General features: G+C 40.3%; 1 protein-coding gene across 1 annotated transcript in view; it reads right to left on the reverse strand.

Annotated features, from left to right (window-relative positions):
- The window catches only part of PTPRG (protein tyrosine phosphatase receptor type G), a 654052-nt gene that overhangs the window by 199380 nt on the left and 434562 nt on the right, over nucleotides 1–20110 (reverse strand). Inside the window, 1 exon segment of the mRNA XM_032458153.1 lies at nucleotides 14086–14181. Within this exon segment, the coding sequence (XP_032314044.1) occupies nucleotides 14086–14181 (96 nt within the window).

Here is a 20110-nt window from a genome sequence, read left to right on the forward strand (position 1 = left end):
AAAATGCCTTTCCCCTCTCACACAATGCCCGTTCTTCGCTCTTCCTTCCGAATAACTGCTGCTCTTGGTGACTAATTTTTGTTGCGGCATAAATGACAATACTTGCTATCACTTAGATTATGAGAGCTCACATTTACTGAGGACCTACTATGTGCCGTGTACATGTTCATCTCACCTGTGCTAACTGATACACGCCTCACAACCACCCGCCCAGGCTGGTCTCTTACTAGTTTCTCCATTTTCCAGATGGGAAAACTCAGGGACAGAAAGATTAAGTGCATGTAACTGAAGCTTATTGCTACTGGTGGGCAGAACTAGGATTTAATCAAACAACTTAGATCTAGAGTCTTTTCTTCCTTAAGCAGATTCTCAAGCAACGATTCTTGCTTGCAATCAATACCTCTGTGGTTAAGTATTGAGATCTTAACACCAAACAAGCAAAGGTTTTTTGTCTTACAGGTGAGTGTGTGTGCACATGTGCAAGTGTGCATGGAGTTACTTCCTTGATGACAGGGACCACGCTCTTTCCAATTCTCTGGACACTGCTGTCCACTGAATACACTGCAGCTCTGCAAAGGGAATGAACAAAAAAGGCATCGGAGGGGACACAAGAGAGAAGGAGGGGGGGCATGTGTATGGGTTGATCACATCTCTCCAGACGAAGTGGAACACAGAGTCACAACCGCCAAAGTGCAGGAGGTGAAGCATTCCCCCCTCACAACCCAACCTTCAGCCCACACTGAACACTGGGGGCAGAGGAAATGCATCGCCAGCACAGGCGATCATTCACATGCCACGGGACTTAAAAATCTCTGACGATCACACCAGTATTGCTGGCAGTGCCTCTGACCTGGCAGACGCCAATAAGGAGTCCTAGAAAAGAGGATATATTTCCAGCACAAATCAGGCCACATAAAGGCTGCCTGGCCGACAACTTTGACACTGGAGAGAAAGTCACTATGAGGAATTAAGCAGTCACTTGGAGGCCAGGGAAGAGCTGATGGGGCCCTTTTACTTCCAAAGCCCCCTTTCCCAGCTACCACGTGCAGGCATCTGGGCTCACGTGGTCAGCGTGTTACTTGTTTCTCTCCTAGCTGACTGGCTGCTCCAATTAAATAACTATTTATTTCACCATCCAAGGTATAACAACTAATTACTTCAGCTCCTCTTTAAAGTAGGTAAGAGAGACTTGTAGATGCTCCTTCAGGAAATTTGAATTTGGCTACCTCCTCCTGAATTACTGAGCTACGGCACGAACGACGACACTTAGACTTCAGAACCTTGTCTCACAGCCAAGGCAATCAGACAGCTGAAGTACCCTCCGCCCGAACAAGTCCGCAAGCAGACTGGGAGGATGCACACACCTGATGTACCCAAAGTAACATGAGTATTTTAACGTGTCTTATTCTGGGCTGGGCTTCAGGATACAGGGAAGTCATCATTCAAAGTATTCCCCCTTATTTTAGCATGTGAGCTCTCATTGTTACTTATTATCAACATCATCCAAATTACTATTTATTTACATTGGCTAGAATATGACACATTTTACAGCATAGTTCAGATTCTGCTCCATAGTGCTTTCATACACACGATTTCAAGTTCACACCAAACCCATGAGATAGGGATATTCCCATTTTATGGACAAAGGAACTGAGGCAGAGCAGAGAGGGAACAGACTTGTTAAAAACAAACAAAAGCTAGGTAGTGGCAAGTCAGAATTTTAGCATGGAAATTTTCACTCCAAAATCCCAACCCTTTCCAACGTCTTTCCTAGGCACTGACTGCATAATCAGAGGGAATCTAAGCATCTGAGGAAAGTTCTGGAATCAGAATCTCCTTCTCAGAGGACTGTTATGAGCATTAAATAGGACAGTGCACGTAGAATGCCTGGCGGAATTGGCAGAGGGCCTGCCTCCTGACCAGGGTTTACAACTACCACCTACAGTTTTTGGTCATTGTTCATTTTCAAAGAGAATTGAAATTCTTTTTTAGAAGACTTAGGGTTTTACCTGTCTGAACTATTTTAGTGGGATGAGGACATCTTTCACCTGCACAATACAAAATATAAAGGAACTAAAGCTTTAGGCTGATGGCCAGTTAAAAAAAAAAAAAAAAAAAAAAAAAAAAGGAGGGTAGCCAGGCTCCCGAGTTCAGATGTGGCCCTAAACATTTATTTCCTTTCTTGAGCAATCTAGTAATTCACTTTGTGTTAGTTAGCCGTTTGCATTTCTGAGACATCTGGCGCTAAACCTTATCATCGGTTCAGTTATAAAAAAAAACAAAAAACAAAACAGAACTAGTGCCTAGCAGTCACCATTGGAGAGTGCCTAAAAATAGAAATAATTCACTGAAACCTCATTAGAACGGTGCAAGGATGCCAAGATACCGGGGAAAACACTGCAGAATGTCAAGTAAGACCTCAGGAATATTCAGATTGAGATGTTGCAGGAAGTGAATTATCTAAGAATCCGAACTGGGTATTGTTTTGGAGATAAAGAATTTCATTTTATCATATATGGTTCACGCTAGTGTGATCTGACGAGTGTCCCTCACCAAACCCACTTACATGATATGTAAGAGTTCTCTGTTAGAAGCAGAGGACTGATATCAAATGAATACGACATAAAATTGGTTGATAAGACCCAGTGGATGCCCATAAATTAAGCGATCCCTCTCATTGCAGTGTTACCTGTGGTACTGATGTGCCTAGACCATGCTTTCCTAAGGAAAGTAAGTCCCAGCTTACCTCAGCTTTGGACAAACCCAAATTCCAAATAAGCAAGATCTGAATCAATTAGCTCTATTTATGATTTTACATACAGCTACCTAGGAACTTGCACAGACATAAAAATCACGTAATACGTATTCAGAGAGGACAAGGGGCTAAGGAAAACAACAGAATGTGTGTCCAAGCGATTCAACGCATAGTTATGTTTCCTGGTGCCCATAAAGCCCAACAGGGGGATTCAACGCTAGTATTTTTCTCAAAAGCCAGCTAGGCAGTCCTAATAAAGAGGTAATGTAAGCCCCAACTGCTGGGTCTTTTACGGCATCACATTTGGGCGCTTACTTGTTGCAAGTGAAAAGGCAGGAAGGATGAAGTGTGAACAGAAGTTCTCCCAGTAATCTCTGTCTCCTTCACAAACTGCAGGATTGCTTCTGTGAAAACCACCACAGTTGGCCACTGTTACCAAGATCGAGGTATTAGAGGAAGAGGTGGATAACCGGGGGAATCAGGAAAAGTCTGATAAAGGTAAATAAAATTAAAGTCTCTTCCTGGTTTGTTATGACGTCATGTGAAAATGGCTGAACAGATTTCCACCACACAGGAAAGATCTGTGCAAACTGGTCTGTCTTTACATTAATCCATGTGGGGCACAGGACATGTGCTTTGGGGGTATGGGTCAGAGATACACAAAATAGCCAGGAATCGTCCAGAACACATTGAGAAAAGCTCTGGGTTTCAAATAAGGACAGACATACCATATATATGAAGATGTAACAGACAAAAAAACAAAACAGCAGTTTTAACGTAAACCCGGAAAACAAAAGAGAATTGCACGCTTCTCATGTGGGCAACTTAAAGTAGCAGGTGAGTTAACGTCAAGATTCATGCAGCTCAAGATGGTTCACCATCCCTCTGGGACACTGCCTAGATGGCCAAATGGTAACAAGCTTTCAAAAGAAGTAATAACAAACCTCTAAAATAAAACCAGCATTAGTAGCTTTAAAATCCTGCCCTGCGAAAATACTTCAAGGACACCCTGGGAACAAGACAGTGCTGTGATCGGCGCAGGCAGATTCTCCTACAACCTCCACAAGGGAGTTTCATTGATCTTTTGAGTTTTTCAAACCAGCTCCCACTGATTTCGAGTTCAAAGGCATCTGCACATGCTCTTACCTTTGTTTACTTTTCTTTGTCTAAGAGAATATTCTCTTAAACTGGTGCTTGTTTCACAAATCATTGTGGTGTCTGGGAACAGATACCCTCCGTGGACTCTTAAGGGGACCGTGAGGTGAAGCTGAAATACTTAGAAACAGGGTTGATTTGAGTATCCTGGCCTGCACGTCTTTATGCCTTATCTTAGAACCCAGTTCACTAAACCTTGTTTGGCCAGGGACTGGGGGAATTCTTAGGCAAGGGATTATTTAGTTATTCCTACGGCCACCAGCTAGCAGATAAGCCGAACAGACCTCAGTGCCCCCATCTATCGAGATCAAACCCTTCTGATGTCCTCAAATACAGCAGGGTTTCTCAATGTCAGCCCTGACATTTTGGGTCAGATAATTCTGTGTTGTGAGGCTGTCCTGTGCATCACAGGATGTTGAGCAGTATCCCTGGATGCCAGTAGCACCAGCCCTCCAGTGTAGCAACCGAAAGTCCCTCCAGACATGGCCTCAATGTCCTCTGGGGCCAAAAATCCCCTGCACCCCGCCCCTATAAGAACCACCTCCATTAAAAATGTTAGTAAGTGACTGTTTAAAATTTTACCCTGTTCACTCACAGTACCCTTATCTAACAATACCATCCATTCAATACTCTTTATGGCCTCCGTATAAAAGAAAAAAAGCTGCCATCAAATCTATAAAATAATTACAGGCATAGAGTCTAAGAGAATTTAGGATGAGATCAAAGGATTTAATTACAGGCAAGAAGAGTAACACAATTTCAAGTTACAAGAAAATAACTCTTCAGGTAACCAGCAAAATAAAGAAAGGTCCTAACACACACACATACACATGGTAACGAATGGAACCGCCACACGTTACTTCTTTCTCTACCATGTCCAACAGAATATCCAACTTTTCTGATTCAGCTTGCCACTAACAGCACAGAGCCTGGAGATACCCTGACACTGTTGAAATATTGGCTGCAACATGTATGATGTGATCTTGGGTAATTTATACTGAAGACAGTCCCATGCCTCAGCTTCTGAGTCTGTAAAATGGACACAATAAATACCTCGAGGGGGTGGTCCCTGTGAAGATGAAGTAAGATGATGTTTAACGTGGGCACTTTTTTTCAGCATTTTACATGAATCAAGTCTGCAATAAATGGTAACTTTTATTAGTAGTATTTGTATTCTATTTACAAGCATCTTTTCAAAAACTAGTGAATCTAGGGGAAGGAGAGGAGAGTTGCCACTCGCTTCTAAACTTGCGATGCAAAGTGCTTTGTGTGCAGAGTTCTCCCAAGAGGTCTAATTAGCTAAGGCATCTCCGAGATTGCCCTCCAGGGAGATCAAAGCTAAGAAAAATGAGACAACTGGACTGGGAGTCACAAAACTAGAATTCCCGACTTAGTAGACTTCAAAGAGCTATGGGACCATGGTCAACCACTTAACTCTCAGGGAGCCAGTCTCTCTTCTGTCATTTTAATGGAATCACTCCCGAGTTCCCAGTAGTTTATCTGAGACTATGACAATCAGATTCAATGACTTATGTTAGAACTAACGGCCAAAACAACTAAATTCCAAACTAAATGATAGATTCTAAAACATTATTTAGTGATGTACAAAGGCAAAGTTCTTGGTAACCATCCTTGAAGTGCGATTATTTAATTAAAGAAGATTTCCACATCGTCTTTTTCAAAGTTTCTTAATTATGCAATGCTTCGCCAATTATTTAATAGTCCTCTGTAATGTCCACTAAGAGGAAATTTGAGTTACAGGCCATTTGCAGACAGGAGATGTACTGAAAACACCTGATAGGCTATAAATTCAATGTTGTACATCCACAAATCTATTCCAAAATTGCATCTGAATATTAAAAATGACCCTGGCCTTCACTTAATGGTAAGTCCTATGAAATCAATTAGCTGTTAAAATAGTTTAATTGGAACATATGTATTTTAATTTGTGTGTGTGTCTTAAAAAAAAAGTCTTCTTAATCAGCCTAAAACATTCTGAAATTACACTTCTAGGTAATGTAGTGAAAGAATTGAACTTATAACTGGATAAAACCAAGGATGTGGAAAATGTGAGAAGGATGATATTCAAACAGTGGCAACTGGAAAGGAATAAATTAAGAATCATATTAGTTTACTTCAATTATCCCAAAAAGCAGTCTAAGAAGGAAGCTGTAAAAATCCATCACCAGTCCTCAATACAAACTCACATATTCTAGGACTCAAAATTAGTCCTTGGGTTTTTTGGGGGAAGGAGGGGTGGGGTGTTTGGTAAGTGGGTATAACTACTATTTTCTCTTTTCTTTCCTCCCTCTCTTCCTCCTCCTTCCTTCCACCCCTTCCTTCTCTTCGTCCTCTTTCTTCTTTCTCTCTTCATCCCTATCCTTCCTTCTCTACCTTTTCCTATGGAGGAGGGACCCTTGTTTCACATGGCCAACAGGACCAGTTAAAAGTGAAAAAAAAAAAAAAAAGTTGAAATTACACCAATGATAGAACATGTATTCTTCATTAAACAGAGAAAAAAATCCCTCAGGATGGTTAAAAACATGAAAAGATCAATTTAGGCCACCACAAATAAAAAGGATGGTTCATACTTTAAGGAAGGGTTTTCTGCCTTGCAGAAAAATGGAAATATTGATCACTTTGAAATTATACAGACACATAACGATGTTAATTCCTGTATTCCTTGCTTGATGTTTTACCTGCCTGACCTGATCTGTCCTTCCCCATCTCCCAGTGACAAACGCATGTTACTGGTTAAGAAAGGACTCAAAGGTCAACTCTTTTCAAAACTTATGGGTCCCCAAAGACTCTGAGGGCAGACTACAGTTCTGGGGATCCATTTGCTGCGTTCAGGAAGCACGGCACAGAGGGGGTGCTCAGTAAGTACTGCACAGTGAGTCAGTGAGTTAGCCTACGAGTGTGTGGATAAGTAAATGAGAAAATGTTACACTTTCTTCACTTACAGAATCTGAAGGAGAAATGGGGAGAAAGAGGAAGAAAAACACAGATACGTAAAGACTAGCAACAGCAAGAAAAAACCAAAAAACATACAAACAGATGCACTGAAACACACTGAAACTAACCCTATGAAGGAAAGCGCACAAGAAAAAGACAGAGGCAAGCTAGAATGAAAAGTAGCAGAATAATCCAGAATAATCCTCCATGTACTGAGATACAACCACTTTGGTGGGAAACGATAGGAATATTCTCAGAGATACAGCTAGATATTCTTGGCACTGAAACACTCCTTGAAGGCTTCTGAACGTGCTACACCTTTAAGAAGTTTCAAGCCCAGATGCTTTTTCCCCAAGCACAGGCATAAATGGAGATCCAGCCCTTTAACAATATGTCAGACCCAGCGGAGCCCCAGGTCAGAGCCCCATCCTCAGTGAATCAGGATTTTAGAACCTTCATGTTCAATGTCCTTCTCAACAACCTCACACTTCTGTATAACCACCTCCTTTTTGAGCTGAAGCTTACACAGCCACTTAGACATATGCTTTGCCAAAACCCAAATCATTAATCTTGTGGTAGGATCCTGAAAGATTTCCTATAACTTAGTCCAACTCAGTACATATTTCCTGAGCAACAATTGAGGTCAAGACACTGATGTGAAGGCTAGAGAAAGATGGATGATGGGATAAAAAGAGGAACAAGGCAGGGACCTCCACCCGGAAGAGTTTGTGTTCTAGCATTCTCAGGTCCTGTGCCTCCTGGTGCCTGTTTCTAATACTCCTTAGCTCTCAGGTAATCAGCTTGTTCCTCTCCTATCAACGCCCTAGAGCCTCAGTATCTTTCCACCAAATTCAGTTAAATATTTGCACAACCAAGCCACAGCGGGAGCCACTTGCAAGAGATGCAGTTAATGAGTAAGCGAAGCCCCCCAGTCGTCAGTGATCTCACGGTACAAAGGCAGAGGAAAGCAGGTAGAACAACAGCTTTCAAGCAAGATGGGAAGCTAAGAGAAACGAGGGGTTAAAGGAAGGACAAACCACTTCTCCCCTAGGTGGGGGAGGGAAGGTGAAATCCTCGGGGTGGAGGAAAGGGCCTCCTCGCCAGCCCCGGATGGATGAGTCATCAAGAACTCCTCCTGCCTTCGCGGCGTCTATAAATAATCCCAGATGCTGCCATTTCATTTAATTACTAAGCTTCTCCAGATGGAGAAAAATAATTAAGCAGTCTGTACCACCGACGTGATATAAAGAATGAGTTAGCAACTTTTGAAACATCTGAGTTTTGAAGTTTGCTTTCAGTGATGAAGACAAGGCAGAGTGAAGACGGCCCCAATGACTGAATGACAGACCTGAGGGAAAACCAAATGACAGCAGTCAGATAGCGGGCAGGAGTTTAAATAGGAAAAAAAAGTGACTAGTGCAAAGGGGCTCAACCCTCCCAACAGAAGCAGAACAGCTAACATTGGATGAAGAAGCCTCAACGGAGTTGCTGAAGACGGGTTGTCAAAAAGAAATACTTTACGACAACCTAAAAGTAAATCAAGATGCAATTTATTTACTTCCTCAATGTACAAGAAATATGCTGTTGACTGGGCCTCTGGATGCAGACATGAAGAAAATTTTACCTTTGTGTCTGATGCAAAGATTCAGAAGTGACTACACCCAAAAAAGGTCTAACAAGGAAGCTGGAAAAAAAAATGACATGAGTAAAGTTTCTAAATACAGATGCTCTTACAGAACCGTGCATTTGTAATTCTGAAGTTCAGTGGCATCAGGAAATACACATAAAATGCTGGTATTCAAATAACAACGGCAAGTGAGACTCCCTCCCCATCATAAATTCACAGACAGCTGTGTACTTCCTGGAAAAAAAAAAAGAAAAAATGCACAGTAATAAAACCTATAAAAACCACAGTCATCAAAACTGTAAAAGTTTGGGGATCCCAAACTTCTATGAGCATCAGATTCAAAGCTATTAAGATGGCTGCACAGTTAGAAGGCATTTTGTTACTGATGGGAAAATGGAGGGAAGTGTTCAATGAGGAATGGTGAAGAAACAGATTGGAAGAAAGAAAAACCAAATCAGAACCCAATTCAGAGGGTGATGATGGAGTATTCTTGATCTAAAATAACACAGGCCAAGTTAAAAGTAAGATCATTCTGAGGACTGAGTACTCACCGCTCTATACAGATGGTCCCTGACTTACAACTTTTCCCCCACCTTAACAATGGAGTGAAAGTGACACACATTACTCTGAATCTTGATTTTTTTCTGAGGCTAGAGATATGGTGAGACCCTCTCTCCTGATGCTGGACGGGGGCAGCAAGCTGCAGCTCACAGTCACGGGAAGACGAGGGTAATATCCAACACACATACAACTATTCTATACCCAGACAACCGTTCTGTTTTCCCTCTTAGTACAGTGTTCAATAAATTCCATGGGATAGTCAAAACCCTGTGTTAGTGTTGGGGTAGGCTTTTTGTTAAAATAATAGGCTCTGTGTTAGGTAATTGCGCCCAACTGTAGGCTAAGTGTTCTGAGCGTGTTTCAGGTAGGCTGGGCTAAGCTATGACATTCGGTGGGTTAGGCCTATTAAAAGCAGTTTTAATTGAAGTACAGCCATAAAGAGAAAAATGCCATATAATGTCACTCATATGTGGTATCTAAAAAAAAAAAAAAAAAAAAGGACATTATTAAATGCATTTTTGTCTTAATGATATTTTAAACTTACAAGGGGTTTATTAGGACATAACCTTATCCTAAGTCGAGGAAGATCTGTTATCTTAAATCAGAGCTAATTAAATCTTTTTTGAGTTATTTTCAAAGCAAAGTATCCTTCTACAAATTGCCTAATCATTCCATTGTCATTTCACCTTTCCTATAAACATAGGTTTTCATATTTCTTACTTCTTTAAACACATAACCCATGTATAATCTTATCAGAATGGAGCAATTTAATGACTTTTCATATTTTACAATTTGCAAGGGAGAGAGGTAATTAGGTTTATTTATATATTTTTTGGAGGAGGTACTGGGAATTGAACCCAGGACCTTGTGGATGCTAAGCACACGCTCTACCACTGAGCTATACCCTCCCCCATCCCCAGTATTTTTGCATTTTTGACAGGAACTCACATGGGACTAACTAGTAAAGAATAGTGGAGGTTCTAGTTTAACAGAAAATAATTATTTTAATTTTTGTACTAATATAAATTAGCTAAATAAGCATTTATTTCTTCTCGTTAGTGGATTAACAACAAATATCTCCATCCCTCACCAATTTCTTATTTTAACATATTTATTTAAAAAATCCTTTAAAATCGAACTTCATCCTTCCTTTCCCCTATATCTTTCAGAGGGTTGTTAGTCACAAATGTGTGTGAACTAGAAAAAAAAAAAGGTGTTCCTTCCACCAGATGCGTTACTAACGTATGCTGGAAAGCTGTAATAAACATTCCTCTCAGTGGTGGCTATGAAGCGAATGCACCTTTCTAGAGGTATGTGCGCCCAAGTGTGTACAACCATGTGTGGCTGCCATGATCTGTCATCTCCCATACACGGAGGTGATCCCTCCTTTACTGGTGTTCACACAAAGCACTCAGAGAAAAGCTGGCTCACTTTATTTCAGTATTGAGAATGACCTTCAACTTCGTCTGTAACCAACAGATGTTAGGCACTATTGAAAGTTACTGGGGTCCAGATTGGGGTCGAGATCTCAAGGCTATGTTGACATGAAGTCATGAAGAAAATCTCCTGGAGATTGTGTTGCCATGGAAAATCACACTCTTTCCAAAGTAGACAGTCACTACTCAAGTCTTGATTATTACTGCATTGTCAGGAATGTTATGTAAAATCTTCCACATTTAATTGAAGAAAAAAATTGTGAACACTATGTAGCTATCATAATCATGGCCATGAGACACAACAGGACCACCAACCAGCAGGCAGCCTCTTGTCTTGCCCAACATACGCTTCCTTGGTCAACCATATGCCTGCTAGGTTTGTGCTTGTTTTAGTGTTTTGGAAACATAAGAACATCATCATAACTTACCACAGCAAACACAGACAGCCAAAACTACCCAGAGCAATAGGCACATGATCAGGAAGAAAAAAGAAACAAAGATAATGAAAGATTTGAAAGTGTCAGAAAATTATTCCAGTGTACGGAGCAAGATGGCACCAAGGCTCTAACATCTACACAGAACGTAGCCTTGCCTAGAAGTGTCCTCATGGCTCATCTCCATCCTGTCACTCTGGATAATGAACATGTGAGTTTATGAGCACCAAGTCAGAGCACAGCCTCTTTACAAGTCGAAGAGTTTCCCCTTTCACCTCTTTCTAGCCATTATCACATGGGACAGTGATAGCGAGGTCCTTCTACCAGACAGGAACTGACTACATTTATCATATATTATGATCTATTATTATAATAATATAAATATTTTTATATTTATATTATAAATTTATAATGATATAAATATATTAAATATTTAATGTAGCAATTGGTACCACACCTGGCACTGAATCAGTGCTGAAAGAATGATAAATACTGCTTCAATACAAAAGCTGAATTTCAATTTGAATTTGAAAATAAACATCAAGATTTCTCTATCTGGGGGAGAAATACCAAACTCTGAAGTTTAACATTCTCATAGAAAGATTCAAAACACAAAAATCTCAAAATATTGGTTATAAAGAGACTGCCAAATAAAAGTAACAGTAATACTGCCTTCTTTCCACTGCTTGACACAGTGTGAACTCAGATGCATAAATGCATCTTATAAGGAAAACAAAGAAAGCAGTTCAACACAGCTGCTATCTAAAAAGAAAAAAACCTATTCTGTTTTATATTATCTGCCCTCTATTTTGTGTCTACAGAACAGCAAGCCAAAATCTGGAGAAGGACTTACCAGGAGAAACATACATTAAATTTCTTTGTCAGTGAAGTACTACTCATGTCCTAGAAATACTTTAAAAATCCAAAATCTAGATTTCACATTGAGGTCTTTTTGCTGATTTGTATACCAATGTTCCTTGCCTGTCCAAGATTTTTATTGGTCTTCTACTTAACAATGAGTTTATAGGCCTGGAAAAATAGAAAACTTTTACATAGAGCGTGCTTTGAGCTAGACTTTCTGGCACTCATAAGAACATTCTCAATGTTTGTTTTCCTAGAAGAAGGGTGACCTATAAAACAGAACCTGGTGGGACGGAGCATGGGTCACCCCAACAGAGGAGGAGACAGGGGCAGGAGTGATGGCAGGGCTACAGGCGTACAGGTCCAGTAACAAGAGCAGCAGCTTGCCAAGAGAACAAAGGTTAACTATGTAAGTGGGAATTGTTTAAGAATGCAAGTTCAAGTGACCCCAGAGGCAAAAGGGGTCCAAACAGAACCCAAGTGAACTTCCAACAGGGTTGTGCCTGTTGAACAGACTTCTGTTCATACAGGGAAGACACATACACCACAGGGACTTCATCCCAAAGAAACAGAGATGGATGGATATGGATACATGTTTTATCTAGCATTTACTAAATGTTACTCTATGCCAAAACCCATACTAGGACTTCATTTAATGACTACAGTCTTGATGATGTATAAGTTGCTATCCCCATTTCAGAGATAACGATGCTGTGGTTGAAAAGTTTAGACAACTGCATCGCCATTATGCAGCTGTGAAGAAGAGAAGGGATTCAAAGCAAGTATTTCTGACTCCACTGAATAAGCTCTCAGAACACCATGCTCTACTGTGATTCATGAAAATAAACAGAGGAAGAGATGTGTGGGGAAACAATGGGGACGATGGGGAGGCCAGCATAATGTGGAGCACAAACAGATGACTTCCAAGGTATCTGATCATGACCCACAATAAGACCCACATTTCATATCATGAACCAATACACACCTAGTATGCATGTCTGTGTATAAACAACTAAAAAAATCAAGTTCTACGAAGATATTTACCCTTAGTATGTGTGGGACACGTGGGTATTTTCTGTTCTATATTGTAGTATTTCTTTATTTAAAAAATGCAGGTCAGAACTCACTGAAATGACTTCATGGCTCACTAGGAGGTCAGAAACCTGTCTGCAACCAGTGTCATAACCAATGCTGATGACCATCACCCTTACTGTTTCTGAAGTTTGGACAGGAGATGAGGCTTCTCAACATTTCATATGTAATTTCTCACTGGAGCCTTTATCCAAGACAGAAAAGGGAGAGGGGCAGTTAAGAGGGAGAGAGAAGCAGTGGAGAGTGTCCATCACTAAAAAGGGGCAGTGAAATTAACATGCTCCAAACAAGAATGGCTTCATCTCCATGACAAAGAAGCCTGACCCAGAAGACCCCTGTTGAGGAAGGTTCTGAAGTCCTTAACAGTTCCTCTGAGTTGTCAGAAAGACCATATCCCAATGACTCACTGGTAAAAGGAACACCTGTATGTAGTCTTTATGCAAATTTTAAGACTGAAAGACAATTCATACACCTACCACTCAGGGCACCTTCCCACACAGACAAAGCACCTGGCCTCCTCTCGGGTATTTGCTGAAGACACCCCATGAACAACACTACTTTCATTTGATTTGACTTACTAAAGAGCCTGGACAGCATTATCCACATAAGGATGCAAACTTCGGCTTCTAGGTAAGGAACCAACACGTGAGCCAGGAATACTCATTAGTACAAACACAATAAAGAAGACAAAGAAAGGCTGGGAGATCATAAATGTACTAACTTGGAAATGGTCTCAATAAAAATTTTAGTTACCATGGGGATTACCTGGGGGGAGAAAACAAATGAGATCTCTTTAGAGAAGTGACTAATGCTATTTAGTAATCTACTTGCAAATAAGATCAGATTTTAAAGTTGCTCCAAAGAAAACCACCTTTTATTTTTTTTACATCAGCCCCTTAATATGCTGAACGAACCTGTTCAAAACGCTTCAGCAGTGAAGTAACTTAGATGATAAATGTGTTCTTCAATCTGTGCACCAGTCAAGTAGCAATAAAATCAGAATAATTCATGCAAAAATTTTCATTATGTTTCTAAACATACTTATTTACATTTTAAATCACACATTAGACAATATGAAATATCTTTCATTTGGACAGGTGTGAACTAGAAAACAGATGCATTCATTAAACATGGAACAATTCGGTGAATTAAAAAAAAAAATACTCAGAGAACTATTTGGTCGAAGAACTTGAACCACTGCTAACTTACCTGAAAAAATATGGCCATGGCTCCAATTATTCTGTTTTCAGAAATTGCGGTTTGAAAGCTGTCAAAGTCATCTGGATTGTAAAAGAAAATCTGCATCTGTAAAAGGACAATTAAGAAGTGTATGAGGAGAAGACATTAGGAAAACCTATGCACAAGTGGACAGAACAGTATAGTCAACCCCGATTCCCCGGCATACTAAAATTTTGCCAAATGTATTCATCCATCCATATTTTTTTCTTTGCTCAAGTATCTGAGAGCAAGCCTCAGACATCACATCATTTTACCCCTACACACCTTCAGTAGGTACCACTAAAACACACATCTTTTCAATTAACTACAATGCCTTCAGGCCACACAAAACAAGTAACACCAATACCTTCTTATTACCTAATACTTATGTCATGGTGAACGGTCCCTATTAAGAAGCAAACGTTTAGTGGAGTTAAATACCTTTAAGTAGAAAACAAAGCCTGTGACATTCAATCCACATGTTGAAATTATAAATGCTTAAAATGGGCACATCTTTACAGACAATGCCCATTCTAATGATGAGAATTTGAGAGGGTTTCTCAGGAGTTTTATGAAATAGCCCAAATGGACTATTTTAGTCAATCCGCAAAGAAATATAATGGTAATTATAATAATAATGCTTTATATTTTACGGTTTGCAAAAGGCCATCTCATTCATGATTTCACTTAAGCCATCTAACCACCCCTGTGAAGACTGGGCAGAAATGATGACACTCAGTTAATAGTGCTTCAGAAAATTAAATGCTGACTTTGTTAAAATCAGTGGAAGAGTGTAAAATCCAGGCGCTCTCATCCAAACCTTAAAAACCTTCTCTTACATTTGGCAAGGGTTTCTTATTCAAAGAGCAGAACACAGATAAATCAACTTAAAACCATGATACAATTTTGATGCTTAAACATTCCTTGATATTTAATACAATTCGGAGAACAAAAACAGACCTCAGAGTACTCCTGAGAGACTACATACGTGAGAAAAATAAAACATCTGGGCTCCTAGTCAAGCTTCCTCGTTCACTTGCCTGTGAGACCTCAGGCAAGGAAGCTAATTTCTAAGCATCAGTTCTCGATGTATAGAATCAAGCATGTCTCCTTGGTCGGATGGGTGTGGGGATCAAATATGTCAGTGCAGTGTAGGGTGGGTAGCCTACTGCCTGGACCGATGGGGCTAAACAAATCGCCATCATCAACAAGCTAACATTCGGCAGACATCTTAAGATTTCTAGTAAGAATATGATTCCATTGAACCTTCTAGAATGACCCCTTCTCCTTACAGAAAATCACATCTCCTCTATCATTAGCTCTCTTCCAAGACCTCTACTTTCCCACTGGTCCAAATGACATGATGCTATGTTCTGAACAACCACACCCTCGATGGAGTTTGGAGACTTGCTGTTCAATCGTAAATTCCAAGCAAGGAAAGGGAAGTCAGAGAGATGCGCTGAAGTACAGGTCAAAGGTAAACAAGAGTCCTGCTGACTGAATGAAGTAAGATGCTAAGAACAAGGTGACATTTCTTCTCTGAAGGGTGGAGTCAGGGAGCCCAAGCCAGGACACTTTCTAGGAAAAGTCAGATACCCAAGTGGACAGGAGAAGGACAGGTGGATTCTTTTGGAGAATATTCTGTCTTATGGCGACTTGTTTAACTTAGACTATGAATTCCCACGGATGCCGGCAGCTTCTTACAAATGTGTTGCCTTTATGTCTGGACAGCGATAGACATCATGAACTTACTCTGAGAAAAATCCATTCAATGAGGTGCAGATTAAAACAGTTTAATACTGGGCGAATTGCTTCGGGTACAATGCTTCTCAACCAAGAAAGAAACTCCGCACAAGTATATTCAGAAAATTACATGTCACTTTCCTTTTAAAACCCAGGCCCTCAAATGAAGTAAGTTCACAGAAGGTTTTCTTATTCTTCGGCCCATGAACAGGGGCGGCATTGTTTAATGCATCACCTGAATAGTGTGTGATACAAAATACTTTAAGACCTCTTCAAGGGCATTTTCATTTACAACTGGCTGAGGAAATTCATTTTTAGAAAGTGTCTTTGAGTCCTGGCTCCACCCATCAGGGTAATAAAATGTCTCGTACTGAGAACAGCAGCATAGGTCTGAAATATCAATTTCCCTTGCTATTTCTCTCGGGTTGTAGCCTACTGAATTACGTTAACTTTGAAAGCTATCTTAAATATAAGAATGAGTAAGGAGATGGAGTTTTGCTGAGTGAATTGGACTTTAAATTATTCTGTTGTTATTGGTGATGAGACAGATTTAGGCACAGGCTGGAGATTTACTTGCCAGAAACATCTCTGGAAGGGGGCGGGGTGGCCACTTAGTATCTTGAGTAGCCCGTCAACTCTCTGTATCTGCTCCCAAGTGCCGTGCTCGGAGCCTTCCATCAGCATTCCCCAAAGTGTGTCCTTTCTCACCATGTGAGTCTAAGTGTCGCTTACTATACAGCAACTACCCTCCTGAAGAAACATCTATTGCTGTTCTGTACAGCCTTTATCCAGTACCACCAATTATTTCATTCTACCCCATTTACATTCTCCTTGCTCTCTCTCCCCACTCTCCTCACCATTATTTTCCGTGAATCATTTGATAGTAGGTGGGAGAAAAATATGCCCCTTTACTAATACATATTTAGGTGCATAATTTCTAAGAATAAGGACATTTTCTTATATAACTACAGCAAAATTAATAAAATGAGCACATTTCACCTTGATACAATACTATTAATCTCACTCACAGTCCATTTTCAGGTTTTGGCAAGTGCCCAAATCAAGTCCAGTACAGATGATTATTTTGGTTCTTGGTCCAGGAATCCAGTCTAGGATCAAACTTTGCCTTTAGTCACCATGTCTCTTTATACTGACCCCTCCTACCCCCAACTTTCATCCTGGACAGCTACTCAGCCTTTTCTTTGTCTTTATTTGGTAGTTTGAAGTGTGCAGGCCAGCTACTTTGTAGAACTGGGGTCATTCTCATGGTTTCTCATGATCAGATTCAGGCAGTACGTTTTGGGCAGGAGACCACAGTTGTAATACCATGTCTTCACAGTGCACCGTATCAGGGAATATGTCAAGTGGGCTTATTCTATCTAATATTAGGGGTGTTTAACTCGATCACATGGTTAAGGTGATGTTGGCAAGGCTTCTCTCCTTTACAGGTATTAATGTTCCTTTTGTAATTAAAAAGTACTCTGTAAGGAGATGTTTTGAGATTACATGAATGTCCTGTTTCTCATCTAACTTCCATCTACTAGTTTTAATATCCACTGACGACTTTCTAAATCCACCATTCCTTCTATATGCATTAGCAGCATTATAGTGTAAGGAACAGCCTTCTCTTCTCCAGTTTATGTATTCATCCATCGGTTGATTTATAGCAGTAAGACTCACTTATTTTTGCCTTTATTTTATTCAGTGGGTTATAATCCGTTACTACCAGTATTTATCTTTATGCCCAAACCATCTCAGATTTGCCCGGTAGGAGACCCTTCAAACAGATTCCTTCATCACTCTGCCACGTTCCCATCATTTTTCATTTTTAGCACCTCCTTATTAGCTGGCACAGAAATTCCAGGCTCCTCTTGTATCTTCCCTGCTTCAGCCCTAAAATTGGCTATTTCTTGAGTGAGCCCTGGTTCCTTTTAGAGGAAATGGTATTTAAAGACCAAACACCCTTAACTCAGTATTTTCCAAATATGTTTGGGATTGGAACACTCTGGTTTTTCAAGAAGGCTCTGTAAGCCTATTCCAACCAGGACCCAGACAGCTGAGTCAACTTTGTGTAAATGAATGTCCCTCCATCACGAAGGGTGTTATGAGATGTGTAAGTCTCCCCAACAACAGGAACAAACTGCATGAAGGTCAACCACAAAAGCCACTGGTAGACTGCGGGCACCAGGGTGCAAATGAACAACCAGTTCCATAAAATCTCTCACACTCATGAGCAAGAATTGCAGGCCTGGACTGATCATTCAGTTCTACCTGGCGGAATGGCTGGAGTGAAAAAATCTCCAGGGACACTTCCAGCCAGATCAAGGTGATAGATAATGTGGAGTAAACTGTGGCATAACCTGACATCTGGACAATGGAATTTTACAGGGGCAGAAACCCCATCACTGAGCAGGAAGCACGTGCTAAATTATAGATATGGAGAATGCCTGAATGAATGGCAACACTCAGGTAACAGGAAGGAGATGCAATGGGTTCTGTGAGCATAGGGCTGACAGCAGTCAGTGCTCTGTGTTTCAGGGTACTAGCATGATGTATACAGAGTTACCCACAAAATGCCAATTTACCTTTCCTTGCTCTATTTTTCCTCTTACATTTAAAATTATTCTAGTTGCAGTCTGATTTAAACCTATGGACATGCCAGGTTTCCAATCTGTATCACTGTCTGTGTTATACCGTATCAACAGAAACCAGCAAATCTGAAAACCAGTGCCATTTATATTTTTATTAATGTTGTTACTTTTAAAATATTTAGGGAGTGCCTACTGTATGTCAGGCACTGTACTATCACTCATTAACATTTAGTGAGGGAGGTACCACCATGATCATCATTGTACAGCCAAAGAAATTAAGTGTTTCTACAATTACAAAGCTCTTAAAGAAGGAGGGTGGGGTTGGAATAGAAATCTAATTGTTTCAGTCTTAATCAAGGTCTTAATCACTGTACTTCCTTCCAACAGCAAAAACATTTGCTCACTGTCTATTATGCACAAGGCACTATGACAGAGGAGGACACAATTTGTGCTTGGAAAGACTAAAACATCAGTAACAAGATAAAGGTTAACCTTTTTTTCTTTTTAAATGCCAAAGTTGAGTCATAGGTAGATATATCTCAAAAAAGCATAATAAACGGCTCATGGTCATGTGAGGCATATCTTAAGCGAGTAATAAAATAATATAAGCAGGGGGCAAGAGGGGATATTTTCTTCAAGGAGGACTTCCCGTTCTCTGATCTTACAGTTGTTTGTGTAAGCCAGCTCTCACATATCTGTTGTAATGATGGCAACAAGAAACGATCCCAACATAAGAGTGGAAAATCCAACAGTACTTTCTTTGGTGATTTAGAAAGCTCCACATTTTAATGTCCTTTCAAAAAAACTTACTTTCTACAGCGTGCACCTCCTTCCCTTGGCCCCCACATACATGGCCCAGGAAAAAATTCACAATGAATTGAAAAAGGAAATGGCATGCAGACAGCTCGGAGGAAAGGCAAGTTACTGACAGATCCATTAGACATTTCTGGGATACTGTTGTTCATCTTTACCACAGAGGAAGAACTTACAGGAAACGCTACAGGAGAACAGATGAGAGGTAAACGTGATGAGAGAAAGATGTGACTAAAAAGGCAACAGCAGAATTAAAAATCACATAGGAAGCAGCAGAAAACAGAACTGAAGAGGTCAAATGTATATTTCTGATCATTCGTGGCGCTAACCTGTAGCCAGTCAGTTGAGAACATGGTGGTGGACAAGAATCAGTTGCCTTAAGAATAAAAATGTGTAGTGAAAGCAAAGTAAAAATCTAGACTTCATTAATGATCGGCTGGTTCCACTTGCTGGATGATTTCCAGAAGCTCATGTCAGAATTAAGCTTTTTGTATAATAGGTTCTTAATGTAACTTGATTTTTAGATTATGCTGGACCCTAACTACCATAAAACCAGATCACGCACACTCAATACACTAAATTCTAATTCTTTCATTTTGTCATTGCATCAGACGGGCCAACTGATGCAGGCAGGGAGGCTACCTGCCTAGTTAAAAGGCTGTCTTGCACAGTGCTGTTATACTAGTAATTTATTTTTGTAATGAATAAAATGAGTGGGGGCTCTGTTAGCAAAGACAGTCAAATGATAAAGTCGCCAACACTATGAAGAGGTTCTTGCTATCTCCGGAAATAAATAACATAACAAGATGAGTAGCAAGGAGAGATCAGGATACTAACAGAACGAATGGATTTAAACTGCGGGAGAAAAT

The sequence above is a fragment of the Camelus ferus genome, chromosome 17, assembly GCF_009834535.1.
Source record: "Camelus ferus isolate YT-003-E chromosome 17, BCGSAC_Cfer_1.0, whole genome shotgun sequence".
NCBI lineage: Eukaryota > Metazoa > Chordata > Mammalia > Artiodactyla > Camelidae > Camelus > Camelus ferus.